General features: G+C 43.6%; 2 protein-coding genes across 7 annotated transcripts in view; both read right to left on the bottom strand.

The window, feature by feature from the left end:
• SPTAN1 (spectrin alpha, non-erythrocytic 1) overlaps positions 1 to 4,531 on the bottom strand; it is a 45,870-nt gene extending 41,339 nt beyond the window's left edge. Inside the window, exon 1 of one of the 6 annotated variants that reach the window (XM_064393677.1) lies at positions 4,376 to 4,531. The gene's annotated coding sequence lies outside the window, so the exon portion shown is untranslated. Of the gene's footprint in view, positions 1 to 1,559; positions 1,577 to 1,705; positions 1,724 to 3,268; positions 3,287 to 4,271; positions 4,298 to 4,375 lie in introns of those variants that run through there. The other 5 variants (XM_064393678.1, XM_064393679.1, XM_064393672.1 and 2 more) reach the window with 5 other exon arrangements.
• Positions 4,532 to 7,041: 2,510 nt separating this feature from the next.
• Positions 7,042 to 15,669, bottom strand: GLE1 (GLE1 RNA export mediator). Its single transcript, XM_064393959.1, has 16 exons — positions 15,512 to 15,669; positions 14,892 to 15,113; positions 14,236 to 14,361; positions 13,924 to 14,072; positions 13,545 to 13,605; positions 13,012 to 13,266; positions 12,039 to 12,267; positions 11,799 to 11,914; positions 11,576 to 11,645; positions 11,108 to 11,250; positions 10,088 to 10,278; positions 9,573 to 9,702; positions 9,162 to 9,266; positions 8,128 to 8,210; positions 7,918 to 7,981; positions 7,042 to 7,231 (listed from the first exon to the last, which is right to left on the bottom strand). The coding sequence occupies exons 1-16, from the start codon at positions 15,605 to 15,607 to the stop codon at positions 7,163 to 7,165; spliced, it is 2,109 nt and encodes a 702-aa protein (XP_064250029.1). The 5' UTR covers positions 15,608 to 15,669; the 3' UTR covers positions 7,042 to 7,162.
• Positions 15,670 to 15,852: the final 183 nt, after the last annotated feature.

Genomic DNA, 15,852 nt, shown 5'->3' with positions numbered 1-15,852 from the left:
TCCATAAGTATTTGTACTGCTGGAAAATGAAAGAGAATCCTTCTGCAAACATGCACAGCTCCTGCAAAGGGGGCCTGAGCATGCTGTGTTACAGGGAAGGAGCTAAAGGATGCCATAGCCTATCCCAGAGATTGGGACACTACTGGGACAAAACGAATGCCCGGCCTTTTGGTTTGTTGAATTTAACTTTTACAAAATAAAGGCATTTTAAGGTTAGACTATGTGCAGCAGAACACTGTGTCCAAATATACTATTAAGGAAGGTCACTGACAGCCCCAAACTCCACAAATTCCAAGCCAGAAAAATCAGTGAAGTACTGCAGTACCAAAAAAAAAACCAACAAGATGTGCTGAAGTTGCTGTTTGATGCTGTAGAACTAACCACAGTGCAGGTAAAATTCAAATCAGACCCAAAATTTAAACAGATATTGCAGGGACACAGAAAATGTTGCATTAGAAGAAAAAAAAAAAAAAAGAAAATTGTTTAAACCAAAGCGGTTGCAACCTAGTGATTTAGGCTTACAAGAGGATTTGAGCACAGCCTCAACTATGCACTTTTGAAATATGAAGACAGATAAAGACCTGTTCATTTTTAGGCATTTAATCTTAAAATCTCAATTCCGCTGTTTAAACAAGAGCAGTTGAATTGGTCACCTGAATTTGGTGTCTTCACATAGAAGGGGGCTTTTTGGATTTGCTTTTGCTTTAACGTCACAGACCTTTGATAAAACTATCCAGGGCTGGCAAGGACTGCACTCTGCTGAGACTCCTGAGAAAGCAAATTACCTTGACTGCAATGCAGAAATGCAGAGTTTACAGGTAATGTAAGATTATATAATTAACCCCAGCATTTTTCATCCCCGTTTGTTATCTTTTCATTATCCTTTTAATTGTAGTATAAGCATTTACATCACTATCATTTCCAAATAAAATTTAGTTGCTGAAATCTGATCCACACATCCTATTTATTTTATCACCACTGAAACAGAAGCATCACTGTGTAGAAACAGTTAAAGCACAACAACTCAAGGATTATAAATCTGTGCAAATGGATGAACAGGAACCAAACCAACTTTGAATGCAGATTGTTCTACACTGTAAATCTCTTCACAGTTGATTTGCAGAAGCTATAAAGAAAAAGATTCCGCTCAAATACATTTTAAAATAAAAACCTCTTGGAAAATTAATTAGTATCAAAACCTGATTATATTGAACTATAACTCCTACAAAACGTTCACACATCATGCATCAGACAGAAATTAGGCAACTCAAAGTATTAAAGGAAAGGCAGATCAGACTCACACTAAGTGCAAATAAAGCACCTGCTGTATAGAATAAATTCAAACTAGTGGCTTTTGTTACAAACAGGTCACTGCAATAAAGACAGGCAAGTGTGGCAAGGGCACTTCATGCATTATGGAAAAATACCTGGACTTTGACTTTACGAAACGATGACAACATGATGGAAGAATGTAGAGTCTAAAAGGGAGGGGGAAATCAAGATAACATTCAACTAACGACCAGCATAAGGATATGGATGAAATTTTTCTGTCACAGTACCTGTTAATCACTTTCCTTTTGCTTCCTTGTCACATAAAATAATTTGGTGTTAGTGTTACCCAAGGTATTGAAAATGACAAGATCCCCTCATGCAAAAAAGGTTAGAATATCAACAGGAAAACTAAGTTAATTCAGTATGTACTAACCTTTCCAGTTAGTTCAAAACAAACCAAAAAACTACCATAACCAGAGGGTCAAAACAGAAAGTAAAGCAAGTTATCTGGACTTGGCAAATGATAGTTCTTGCCACAGTATAATCAAGTGTGACGGCTTAATTTGAAGACACAAATTCAATCAGAAGGTTTGGAATGTAAATCTCTACAAAAATGCTGACTTTCAATTGCCACAACAAAAAAAAGGACAAGTAGCAGCTGTGACAGAAGGTATTTTTTGAGATGTAGCTGTTAAGAGTGTCCAATCCACTGAATTTTCTGAAAATCTCCTTGCCTTCCCCAGCCGCAGGGACGCGCTGCAATCCCTGCACGGAGAGCTGCAGCAGTGCATGTGTGCCCCGGTGCCGCTGCAGCTGTGCGGGTCTGGCCTCACCTGTGCCAGGGGCAGCAGCAGCCCCAGGCTGCCCCTCTGCGGGACCCACCCCGGCATCTGAGCCTGCTCCACCCCATTCTTCTGCTGCCCACACTCCCTCCAGGCACAAATGGAAAAACAAACTCCCACACTGCACTGACAAGCAGAGGAGAAAAGGGAGGAATTTGTATTTCCTCCGATAGAGGGGAAGCGATCAATTGTCTGCAAAAAGCAATGTATTTATGATTAAAACAGTCACAACCCCATAAATACATTACATGGACCAAAAAAAGGCAGCGAAGATACCAAGCTTTTTGTGTTAAATTACTAAGGTTAGTTGTAAATGTCATATTGAGAAATACAAATTTCTCGCCAAGAGGTACCACCCTTCATCAAGAGAATTAAGGCCTCTCTTATCCTACTGCTGTGCAGGAGAAAAATGTGCAAAAAATGCTTAAAATGTGTAAATGTAACCATCATTTTTGTTATTGTTGCTTCCTCTGTTATTAAAAAATCAACCAGAATCATGTTTAACTTCCTGAACTACAGATCTCGTATAAGCATTACATCTCAATCTATTTCTTTAAATAAAATTTTTATTTCAGTCTGACCAATGTGGATATTGTGGCTTTTTATTTCAACAAGAATGGAAATAAATTACTTATTGTGAACAATGTAACCTGTTATCTTATTGCAAGTATTTTCCACAGTTTTACAATTCCATCATTCCAGTTACAGATCCTGCACACAATGCAGCAGAAAGCATCCCATTTTCAACCTTCTGTCCATTATTTTCTCTGCACAATCCATAAATAAGGACAAATGAAGATTTCAAGGAAGAACTCTGCTAGCTGTATATAAATGCATGAAAATCCCCCAGTGGGATTTAAAATTTGTGTTGAACAAATCTGAATCCCTGACTAAGGCCTTCTACTGAACACAGTCACTGGAATCTTCTGGCACTTTGCTGAAAGCAAAAATGCCAAAAGAAAATGGATTATTTGTTTTCCAGAAAGATACAGAACCATTTCAGGCTGAGTTGGCTTTTTTTGGGTTGTTTTTTTTCATTTTTTTCCCCCTGATATGCTCATTCGCCATCTCCAGACAACTGCTCTTCAAAACCTATTTAAATATGTATGAAAGACTGCTCAGGAGTCACGTACATTTTCGACTGGAACACGAACCTGGTTTATGATAAAACAGCTACAAAAAAAATCCTGAACAGCCAATATGAACCTGCTGAAAAAATATACAGTGATAATTGCTTGGTTTTCCTTCAGCATCAGGGAAAATGGTTGCCCTATTGGCACACATTTATGACCCAGCACTGCAGATTTATATTGTTATAGCCAGGTAAGGTGTACGTGGGGAACAAATTGAGAAACACTTGATTTGGATTTATTTTAAATTACAAAAAAAACCATTGTTTGGGGTTTTTTTTTTGGGGGGGGGGGTCTTTTGTTTTTTTTTTGTGCGGTTTTTTTTTTTTTTTTTTAAATAACCAGGGCAGGGACAAATCCTGACTGTTTTACAAAGGAAGCAGTAGACCTTGCCCTCCATACAAAGTAACACATCTATGAAGGAACAGAGGTCGGCAGGTTCCCTGAAATGCCTCCCTGCCTGTCAGCTCTGCCGAGCCGCCGCCGTGCCCGGAGCCCCCGGCCCTGCGGCACGGGCTGTGCCCGCTGCCCCGGCCCCTCCATCGCTCCTTCCTCCTCCTCCTCGCCGCATCCCTGACCTTGGACAGGGCTGGGCAGCCGCGGGAGCCATTGCTGTGCAAGGATTCCCGGCGCCGCGGAGCGCCGGGGCTCCATCCCCCGGGAATTCTCCCCGGGAAATGCCGGGGGGCAGCCCTGAAGGGACGGGCGGGCACGGCGGGGGCCGTTACCGGCCGGGGATGTTGTTTTCCGCCTGTTCGTCCCTCCCTCCCGGGGCGCTGAATGGGATTCCAGCCACGGGTCGCGCTGCTCAGGGCGGCTGCGGCCGCTCCCTGCCCGCCCGCCCTTCACTCGCGCCGCGCCCCCGCCCTTCGCTCCGCTCCGCTCGAGCGAGGCCCGCGGGGAGACCCGGGCCCGGCTCTGCGGCGCCCCCGATAAAGAACCGGCCGGCGGAGCCGCGGAGGGCGAGAGCGAGCGGCGGCCGGGACGCCCGCGGAGGCAGGGCCGGCCTCAGCCTCCCGCGGCTCACCCGCACACCTGTGCCCGGCTGTGCGTGCGGGGCTGGGCGAGCCCGAGCGGGGCGCGGCGCAGGCCGCGCGGGTCCCCCGCCCGCCCTCCGCGCCGTCCCCTCACCGGCTCTGTGGGTGCGCAGGGACCTCCCGCCGGCTCCGCGCCCTCCGCCACGGACCGCGCGCGCCGCCCGCACCCGCCCTTTTATAGCCCGGCCGGAGGTGACGTCAGCGCCGCAGAGCGGCCCTGCCCGGACGGCGGAAAGAGACGAACAACTTCGGAAAGAATCGGGAAACGAGCGCGGAGAGGCCACGCCCACCCGAGCTCCGCCGGTGAACGATGGGGAACCGGACAGAACCGAGTGAATCCGGAAAGAGACGAGCAGTTCCGGAGAGACGGAGGTGTTCGGAAAAATCCGAGGGTGAGGGTCCGGAAAGGAACGAGAGGTTCCGGAAAGAGCCGAGCGGAGGACAGGGCGAGGAGGGCGTTTGTGCCCTGCGGGGACCGGCCTCGGGCACAACAAAATCACATTAATACAGGGGAAATCGGCTAAAATGTCCGCGCAGGGGGCGGCAGAGGGGTCTTTGCCCCCTTCTCCGGAGTCAGGGTCAGTTTGGGTCTCAGAGAGTCGAGGTTTTACGGCACAGTGGTGGGGACAGCTCACTTGTGCAGCAGCCAGCCACGGTCAAAGCAGCAGCTTTGTTAGTTTTGTATTATATAGAGATATTTCATCTCTATATTATATAGAGATGTTTTTATATATATATGTATAACACACACACACACACACACACATATATATATATATATAAAAATTTATATACAGGTGTAGAGGTAAGAGTGGCTGCTGAAGCTCTGTGCAGTGTCACCCAGAAGCCTGGCAAGGACACAGCAGCAGAAGGCTGCAAGAGCCTGTCAAGGGAAAGCTATTTCTGAAAAGCTGATGCATAAATTCAAAGGGAAATGAGCCTTTAGCATTAAATCAATGTTTAAAATAGACACATTCTACTCTAAAAAAAATGAAATAATTAGAGATTAGAGGGCTGGAAGGCAGCAAGAATGTTATTGGCTCAAAGTGGTGAGTGGGTTTGATGGCTGTGTGAATTAATAACACTTTATTTGAGTGAAGTACTTAATTGGAAGCACAGGCACTTATGGTGACACTGCATCCCTGGGACTGCCTGGAACTCCTGTCTCCAAGCAGGAGTCTGACTCACAGCAGCTTTGATGCATCTCATCCTGAAGGCACAGTATTTCCACATCTGCCATGCTCTCCTTGGTCATATTCGATATAAATGTACATGCAAAACCACCAGGGATATATGCATATGACCTTATTTACATTGCATCTTAACAGCACCAACTGGCTAACATCCAAACCTGCTAAAATGACAAAAACAAGTCAAACACTCAGCTCAAGCAGCAGATAAAACCTCAAGCTACATCTAAAAACAAATATTGATTCTTATGAAGCATGCACATTATTCATTTAGCATTCACATTAGTATTTTTAAAACAGTAGGTATGTGGATTCTCTTTACTGAGGCAGAAAAGGATATCTTGGTTTTTTTTTATAAAAATATATACTTTTATTTACCCCACAAAAGTTAGAAACCCCAAGTAGCTGTCAGCAAAAACAGTATTGTATTTCACAAGTACATCATCAAATTCTTCCTTGGGTTTGGCACAGGCAGACAATTGTTTCTAACAAACAGGACCAATTACTGTCTTGGCAAAGTGAATCTCCACCATAATTATGAAATATGCAATATATAATTAAAACATCTCCACTCAGTATCAAAAAACCTTGTACATTTTCAAGTATACTAATAAAAGTTGCATTGCTTCAGAATTATCTGGCAAACAGACACCAGGAGGATATTTCCAATTTCCCAGAACAATCACAAGGTAACAGTAGTCTAAAGTATTCCAGAGTCAGTTTACAAAATACATAAACCAAATACAAATTTAACTTAGGTACTAGACCATTTTAAAGACAAGGGTTTTACAGGCCTGAATTCCAAAGCACATGTTACAACCTCTTATCAGAAATCTCAAGAACTATATGGAAAATCAAATCCATATTCTCATATGAGAACCTCAATTCCATGTTCTACAGCTTCAAACCATGGTGCCTCTAGCAAAAACAAACCCCAGTCTGGTAAAAATAACATTTTCAACAACACTTGCAACAGTATATTGCCAGAATAATTAACTACCCTGTAGAACTCCGAAATAAATTTTCTCATCTTAGAGGCCACCAAAACAGTTCAAGGACAGCTCACTGTAAATGCAACAGATTTCCCATCTCTATTCATCAAGGAGCTGTGGATATTCTTGACTGCCCCTTCTCCAACAGAAAAAAACCCACAGAATTTTGATTGTTACAGGAGTTCTTCTTTCCCCCACAAACCTTTTGGAGCAGTGAGTCTACCTCCCTCCAGCCCAGAGTCCTGCCTTTTGGAGTGAAGTTACATCCCAGGGAGACAAGTGTCAGCACTGCTCAACCTCCACCAGCCTCACCACAGATTTTAGTGACGTTGAGAACAAGTCCATCAGCACAATTACAGCTGAATTATAAAAGATGTAAGAAATACAAAAATAAAGTTCTAGCAGTAAGTTTGAGATTGATTATGCTGTTTAGAGTTCATAAAGCTGTGAGGTATTTTCACTTCCATGGGCCAAACAGCACTGTGTAATTTTTCAGTCCAAGAGTCCTTAACTCCAGAGCCATCAGCACAATGGATTTAAAGCATCTTCCACATGATGAAACATATGAAGGAAAAGACTTGAAGTGTCAGTAATTTATTATACAAAAACTTATAAAGATCTAATGCAAAGATTAGCTTTGAATTTAACAAATAAATCCTCTTGAATTAAACATTAAGGGGAAAGGAAAGACAGGCTGATTTATGTTCTCCAAAAGGAAGGTGTCAGAATGCCCTTTGGTAATGGAATTTCCTCTGCACGTAGACATTTCTAATGGAGAGAAAGACAAATAATAAATATAAATAAATGTGTATCTTAATTTGGCATTTCTTCTCAGGAATTCTGATGGCTCTTACTATACATTCAAAGCATTTCTAATAAAATGTACCAGAATTAATTATGAAATGAAAGTTCAACTTCAAAGCTGTCATATTTTAATATCATAATCTAAGTCAACATTCACAGAACAATTTAAACAATTAAGTATTTACAGTTTTGCAAGCTTTTTTTAAAAATATATGCAGAATACAATGCTAAACAAACACTACAGAGAGCAGCTCAAAATGTCACTTCCCATATATTTAATCAGGACAAGTGCTAAAAGCAAGCAACTACTGATAAGAAACAGCCATGACAGAAATGACTCAGCAGAATCCTCCTCAACCTGTACATCTCCTCTCACTGATCTTCCTTTATAACCAAAATACATTTTCATTGATAAAAATTAGATGTGAGGTAAAAAAGCAGCAAGATGTTTGATATAACTATCATTAAGGTAATTCAGTAATTTAAAATTTACAAAAGATGAGTTAGATCATAGAGAGAGGTCTGGTGGGTGGCAAGCAGTGCCAGCCTCATTATCCAAATGATGCATATATTCAGTGAGGAGAAAAACAAAACCCACACCAAAACATCTGAAAATTAAATTAACAACCCCACCCACAAAATTGCTTTACCTGCACGAAATTCTTCAAACGTGACAAACAGCCCATCTGGCCAGAGCTGGTCACAGCTTCAATTCTGCAGAAATAACAGCACCTTTCAAAATCTATTTAGAAAGTTGGGTTTGATTCACAAGTGGGTGTGGGGGTGGATGGCAGGGATTGGAAAACATGGATGAGTCACTTCAGAGCGAACACCAGCATTCCTAACCCCAGATATCATACCTTGGGATATAGGATTTCTGGATAAAGAACATTGTTTTCCAGAACTGAATCCCATACTGCTTCATCAGAGCATTGCCACACACCTGTGATACAGAAAGGCACAAAGTGCAGGTTACAGAACTGGGCTTCAGACTTGCATGACGGCTGCAATGAACCTGCTCCACACCAGTGACTTAATGCTTTATTCAAGACATTTAAAGAAATACACCTACACTAAAACAAGCAAATCCTGCAAATGCTATTTGGAGGATTATGCTACCATAATAATCTTCTCTCCTGTTATATGAATCTTGACATCCTTCATTTCACCCCAGTCTCCCTCCAAAAATAGTTCTGTTTCCTAACACCATTTACTGGGGCACACTGTGGTCATTTCCCCACTGTGATTACTGCTGTGAGCAGTGATTCATCAGCTTTCTCCACAGTTTACAGGACAACTGTTCCTCTGACTTCATCACCCCAACAGAATCCCCCCATGGGGTATTTCAATTCCCATTCTCTCATCTGTACTTTTACAGTTCTTTAGAAGATTTGAAGAGCAGAGAAGCTGCCCGTGTTCAACAATATTTGTGTCCCTGACTTCTGCCTTCAAGTTTGGCTCTTATTTAGCACAGGCCTATTATCTTAGGAGACAGGATTAATACCCATCAGGCTCTGATCTTTTCAGCCTGAAAAATCCATCCTGTTTTATGAACTAATTTGGCTGAAGCAGCCACAGGACCTCCTTGCACAGTACAAACTGCCAAGTATTTAGAACAGACCTTATATAAGACCATACAGCTATTTTAAAAATACCAGAAACCTTAGACAGAATCAAATACAACAGAATTTGTGTTTATAGAAACTTCAGTTTTGAAACCATTCAGCTCCAAAGCTGTATTTGCAAGAAGGTGGAAATATTCACATTCCTTTCTGAAGAAATAAGAACAGCTTAGAAAAACTTGCTGTGAATCTCACCTCAGCAATCCCTCTAGAACCCCAAGGGGATGTAAACTGGTGACATTTAACTACTAACAGTTATCCACACCACTTACTTCCAGGAAATCCAGAAGCAGCATAGCTGTCACATCTGCCAGAGGCTCCAGATTCAACATCTGTGCAAGCCAGCGCCACCCATAGCTCAGACCATGAGGATGTGCCTACCAAGCAACAGAGAAGCTACTCAGCACTTGCTTTATGACTTGTAAAACACAATTATCAAAACAGTTTTCTGACTGACTTTCCTCTTTATAAAACTTGATCACCGTGACAACATAAAGGAAGTAAAAGTCCACACCATAAATGACTTGGTATTGCTTTGTTCATCATGGTTATGACAATTTTCCTTCAAATATATCCTGAGCTACTTTAAATTCAGCACACCTCAACCACAAAACAAGCTTCCAATACATTTAATAGATTCCTGGGATAGTAACAAGGTCCTAAGTATAATGCTACACACATACCCCTTGTTTGTTTCCATAGGGCCAGCGGAGCTGAATGATGGCAGCATAGAGACGAATCATTCCTGACATCCTTTTAAGAAAATGATCTTGTTCTTCCACTTTAGCATCATGAACTTCATATCCAAGCATCCTTAGTATGAGAAAACATTCTAGTTTTAGTACAGCAAAACACACTCACTCGAGTCCCTGCAGCTCTCATCTTACTTGAAGTCAACTCTACTGAGAATAGGGATTCTCCAAAAACATGCAAGAATTACTGCAAAGGCTAATCACCCTCTGGATCATATGTTCCACCATTTGGTGAGGCACTGGAACAGGTCACAGAGAAGCTCTGGCTGCCCCATCCAAGGAAATGCTCAAGGACAGGGAGTTGGAACAAGATGGGTTTTACACACTTGTGAGTGAACCTCCAGAGTCAACGCCTATGCACTCAGGAATGGGGGAAAGTGGAGTTCACTCAAAACAGTCTTCACCCTTGCAGGGTTCATGCAGAAAAAGTCCAGTAATAAATTTACCTCTGATACTCTTCCATAGAACTCCCTTCTTTGCGAGCAGGGTAAAATGGCACAGAATATGGGCACTTTTTGTGCAGATGAGCTAAAAAGATGTCTCCAACTCGAGGGTGTAATTCCCAGATTCCTGAGAGCACCACAGCAATTGGGAAAGCTGAATCGTGGTGAAAAGATACTTCTCCTTCCCCATGTTTCTGGAGGGTAGAAAAGGAAAGTCAGCCACCACTCCTTCAAGTAATTTCTCAGGAAAAAAAAAAACAACCTCATTTTTGTAGTTAGCTAAATCTAAACTAAAGAATCTGAACGTTTCCATGGCTATGAACGAAGGATAGAAAAGCTGATGAAGCCACCTATCCTCAGCTCCCACAGAGGATGACAATAAACTGTGGCTCAGGATAGAAAAATGGGATTAGCAAACACAGGCTTAAAGTGCAGGCTGCACAGGTATTTTCAACCCAAAGAATCACTTTCAAATATTTACAAATTAGTCACAGTTTTACTCCATGGGCTGATTTTTGCATGCACTTGTTCCTGCAGGGAGAAAAGTTTCAAGCCACCCAAATTTAGCAAATAAAGACAAGAGAAAAATACTGCCAACTTCAAAAAACAATTTAAACTTCATTTCTTGGGAGGTGCTAACAAGAAAGCAGGGACTGAAGTCTGCCTCTTGAGCCTTTACTGTTGGGGTTTTGTGTCCCCCAAATTCTTCCAACATATAAGGTTTGAGCCTATATAGTTTTGTGATACACCATAAATTAACTATCAAACTATTTTCCACAGCACTGTACCTACCTAGTCCAAAATATGTAAGATGTAAGTGAAATTTAAAAGAGTTTTTCCTCCCAGAAGAAATAAAATAAGGGTTGGAAGTGAAACAGAAAATAAATTTTTTCACTGCATTCATACAGGCAAACTGAACACCCAATGGTTTTGTTTTTGATAGCTGAAGAGACAGTTCAGCGTCCAAAAGCATCTCCCAGAGCACTGGCCACCTGTGCCACCCCAAAGAAGACATTTCCTTACCACAAACTTCTCTGCAAGTTTGTAGCAAACGAACTCCAGCCCCTGTGGATGCTGAGTCACTGACACGGTTTGCCCTTCAGTCTGAACAGGCTTCCCAGACAGCAGGTTATTGATCTTGTCAAACACCTCTCTCAGCTTAGAGCCTGCAAATACATCAGGAATGTATGGAGACACCAGATAAGGCAACAGCAGACAAGTCTGACCCAGAACACATCAAGCTCACCAACACCAGACCCACATCCCAAAGGGCAACTTTGCTCCATCTGATTAACCAAACTTAATCCTGATGAAGAAAGATGCTTCTGAGGGAAGTAACAGGCCTTCAAAACACAAGCAAACCCTCCTGCTCAGACAGGCTGTGTGCAGGTCAGCTTTCTGCTACAGAAACACTTCATATGCTTGTGCCCACATAAAATCTTCAAAACAAAAGGAATTTCAGTGGGATTGAGCTTTTGGTGTTTTCCTGACCTGATATGCTAGAGATCTGGCTCACAGGGATTGTAGCTGCTTTCTGCAAATTTGTTTTTATCTTCTTCACCTGAGAACAAAGAAACAAAAAACTTTATAATAGCTTGGAGCAGAGTGGTAACAGAGGCTGCTACAATACAGGTTTTTTAAAAATTAAAGTTATCCTATTTACCCTAGAAATTAAGATAATCTCTCTTCCAGAGTATTAATAATTTGTTCATACCTCAGTGTTGCCTTTGCAGTTTCCAATTTCACTGAAAGCAGCAACACATTGCTCAGCAGCATCCTGAAGCTGCTGGTACCACTGCATGATACTTTCTTCAGTTTTAAACTGAAGTCCTGTTATTAAAAAAACAAAAGAAGATTATAACTAAGAAAGACCTAAACCTCTAGTGAGAAAACTCCTTTTAAAAAATGCAAGTCAAAGGAAAAAGAAAAAGGTTTTTAAAAAAGCCTAACCAACCTTCCTTCTGCTGCTTCTCCCCTGACTGCTGTGCAGGGGCAGGAGTCTGACTCTTCATCTGCTCTTTCTTCTCTAACTCTTTCTGCTTTTGTTTCTTCTCTTCTTCATCCTTCCTCTTCTTTTCTTCTAGAGCTGCAGTGATTTCCTGCTGCATGCTGGATATCAACCCTCGCATCTCCTGCAGGGCTCGTTCAGTGCTGGCCACATCTGCTTGAGTTGGGAATCCTCTCTGCCAAGAAACATGAGAGGTAACACAGCATTAACCTTTGGTTCCACTGTCAGAGGGCCATCAGCAAGCACAAGGAGCCTCTGAAGCATTTGCCTTCAGATAATCTGAGAGCTAACTATGTATTTTAACCCCATTTCCTTTATTTGTACATAACATTGATCATAATATTGGTAAATAATGCGAGTCCATGACTAAATCTCCTAAGATCTTGGACAACAAAAATCAAAATACACTTGGAGAAGTGCAAGTGAACTCCAGTGCAAAGCCTTGACAGCTCCCTCTGCTGAAAGCCAGCTGTGACAAGCTGGAACACAGCATTAGCCTTATTAGCGCTTTATCTTTCGAGACTTGTACCCCATCCTAGAAAGAAAAAATGTCAAGGAAAGCCAGCTACTGCAGAAATGCTCATGAGGAGAGGAGAATCATAAGATGTTCAGTATTTAACAATTCATGAACCAGCCCACTGTCACAGAGGGAACTTTACAGCACCAAGAGTTTACAGCAATTTAATTTGAATCATTCTCCTATAGAAGTTCTCATGCATTTTGATAAGCCATTTTCAAGAGAAGAGCTGAAGTGCCAGAGGAAAGAATTCCCCTTTGAAACTGGGTGTTTTATAGGATGAATATCTAACATTGCTGTGACATCTTATTTAAGGGCCTCATGACAAGCTGCCTTTGAAGACAACTACAGGGAGCTTTATGAAGGAATGACAGCCCAAGTTCACAACTCCAGAGCCCGTACCTCGCTCGTGGTGCGGATGAGCCCTGACACCAGTCCACAGATCTGGTTGCCACGGTTGCTGTATGCAGACAGATCGATTCTGGGCAAGTCTTTGTGCCTGTAGTTGGGATCAATCTGCTGGTTCAGCTGCAGCAGTTCCTCCTGGATGGAATAAAGGCGACGCAGCCTCTCCTGGCCCTCCTCCTTGCGCAAACGTTCCAGCTCTTCCTGGCGCTGCCTCTGCTGCTCTGCCTCACGCAATTTTAGGTTCAATATCTGGGGAGACAAAGACACAAGAGTCATAAAATACCTTAGTAACTCCAGTTGTACAGTTCCTTCCCGGCCTGATGGCTCCAGCTTTACAGGGCCTTCCTGTTCCTAGGACATAAGTGCCTTTAATGCATTTCCATACTGCAGCAGGTGCCCAGGACAGCACCAGAAAATCCATGCCCACTTCAGAGTGTTGTGAAAATACAAATAAATCAATTGGTCTTTCCAGTTCCCACCCAGAAGTCATGGTCTTTCATAAAAGACAATTCTTAAGAGTCTCAGACCTTTGCTCTATGTCGGTGTTCTTCCTTCAACTTCTCTTGCTGCCCCTGAGCCTCCTTTGAGCTACAATACACATAAAGACAGAAAAACTGTATTCAAGACATTCAGGAGACAAAACACAAACCAACACACAGGAAACTATTAGAACAAGCTGCAGGAACTTTAGCTATCACAAATGTTGCCTTTTTCTAACCACTGAAACCTCAACAATACCCAGACATCTACTCTAACAGCCAAACTCTAATAGGATAGTTAATGTAAGACAAACAGCAGGTGAAATTTCCAACCACAAGTGACTAGTATAGAATTGTCAGGAAGATGAATTAAACTTCACTTTGATTAAATGATATAAAATTGTAGTGATACCAGAGGTAATCTCACCTCTTTTCCATTACTTCTTGCAACTCCTGAAATTCCTGATGCCGCTTCAGCTCCCTCAGTTCATCAAAGCGCTTCAGCTGCTCACTGGCCTGGGCATAGGCTGCCCTCACCATCTGCTCCTGCTCCTCCTGCCGCTGTCTCAGCCTCTCCTGCATCACAGAGGGGCACCAAAGCTAGTCATTGAGCAATGTGGACAGAAGAAAATACAAATTAAACTGCCCAAAGTTTATAACTCGCTGTCCTTGCACTGTTATCTCTGACTGTGGAGCTCTCCTGGGATTCACACACACAACCTCAAGCATTTTTTCTTACCTTTGCTTTCAGCCTGTGGATCTCTTCATACATCCGAATGCAGCCTTCGACTTTTGCAACTTTAGATGACAGAACTGCTGGAACAACTTCTTGATTCATTTCCAGGGGACTAAGATGATCATTTTCCTGCACGGCCAGCATAAAAGGAAAATCAGCGACTAAGCACAGGATCAGCAATTCATGGAGGAAAACAGATAAAGCATCTATCTATACTCCTAAACTGTTATTTTCCCAGCTTCCTACCCTTCTGCCTTGTAAAATAGAGTCAGAATACATATAAGTCACTCAAAGACTCCAGAGAACCCAGTGTGGTTACTCAGGGAGTTTTACAACAGCCCTGACCCTCCTCTGTGATCTTATGGATGAATCCTGTGCTGCTAATCCACAACACAACAGAGCTACAACTATTTTCCTCAGTTATGGTGAAAAACGGAGTTTGCTTTGGTTCTACTGTGAAACATTTTTGTATGAAAACTTTGTTAATCCTAATTTTATCATCACCAGTTCATACTACAAAAAAATTAAAACTAAAGATGTTTTCCCCATAAATTAACAGAGCACAAATCACCCTTAATTTGACAATTTATGACAGCAGGTTTGGATTTTTTTTCCTCCCAGCCGCTCCATAAACATATGTACTATAATCAGAGAGCTACCTTGGTCTCACTGGGCTCTGTAGATGAAAGTGGTGAAGAGCTCCGGTGGCTGCCAGGCAGGATCTTCTCCGCAGATGTCCGTTTTGGGAGTGGAGTGGATTGTTTGGGCGTTGAAGTCCCGGAGGGTGTGATTTCCTGTGCTAACTGCCCACTAAGGCTGTCCAGCACCCAGCCGCAGTAAGGGGAGAGCTCAACGGGCGCCACACATCCTTCCAAGGCAGCCTTGAGAGAAAACATCCTCCGTGTACGGGGCACAGCCTTAACTTCAATAAAACTGTACCACACCATGAGCACATCGGCACAGTTAGTAGCTGCTTTATCTTCGCAGCGCATTATCCCATTTAACCCTTTTTTCTGCTGTTTTTCCAACACTCTTTCCGGACTATCCTACCTTCGCAGGACATTTGAACCCCCTCAGACCAGCCCCGCTTCCTCACCCCGCGCTCCCGAGCCTGGACCCGCTCTGGGGTTATCTGAACCCCCTCACACCAGCCCCGCTCCCTCACCCCGCGCTCCCGAGCCTGGACCCTCTCTGAGGGTATTTCAAGCCCTGAGTGTCGCCGGGATCAGCGGTCGGTGTTTCCCAGCGGGCAGGGCCGACACCCGGGGCGAGCCCTCACCTCATCCTCCTGCCAGTGGCTGCAGTAGCTCAGCCGGCCCTTGCTGGAGAGGCGCAGAGCCTCCAGGGTGTCGAAGCGGAGCTGCCACGACTCCATGACGATCCCGCACCGGCCCAGGGGCTCCCTCAGGGCCGGGCCGGCCCCTTCCGGGCCGCGGGGGCCGCATCCGCCTCGTGCCGGCGGGAGGGCTGCGGCCGCCCCCTGGCGGAGAGGCGGGGCCCGCCCCGAGGCCGCGGGTTCGAGTCCCGCCGCCGGCAGCGGGGCGGGTAAACAGCCGCAGGTTCACCGATTTCCGATTTATTCTGTGTTCTCCTGCCCTGGCAGGGCTGGACCCGCCTTGT

This window comes from Passer domesticus, chromosome 18 (assembly GCF_036417665.1).
Source record: "Passer domesticus isolate bPasDom1 chromosome 18, bPasDom1.hap1, whole genome shotgun sequence".
Lineage (NCBI taxonomy): Eukaryota > Metazoa > Chordata > Aves > Passeriformes > Passeridae > Passer > Passer domesticus.
Note: the sequence above shows the minus strand (reverse complement) of the source record. Positions and strands in the feature narration are given on the sequence as shown.

Excerpts from the sequence above, each read along its gene's own strand:
- GLE1 (XM_064393959.1), bottom strand. The coding sequence starts at position 15,607 with ATGGAGTCGTGGCAGCTCCGCTTCGACACCCTGGAGGCTCTGCGCCTC. Across the intron at positions 13,606-13,923 it reads CAAGAAGTAATGGAAAAGAG|CTCAAAGGAGGCTCAGGGGC; the intron begins GTGAGATTACCT and ends TGTGTATTGTAG. Across the intron at positions 7,982-8,127 it reads CAGAAATCCTATATCCCAAG|AATTGAAGCTGTGACCAGCT; the intron begins GTATGATATCTG and ends TTATTTCTGCAG.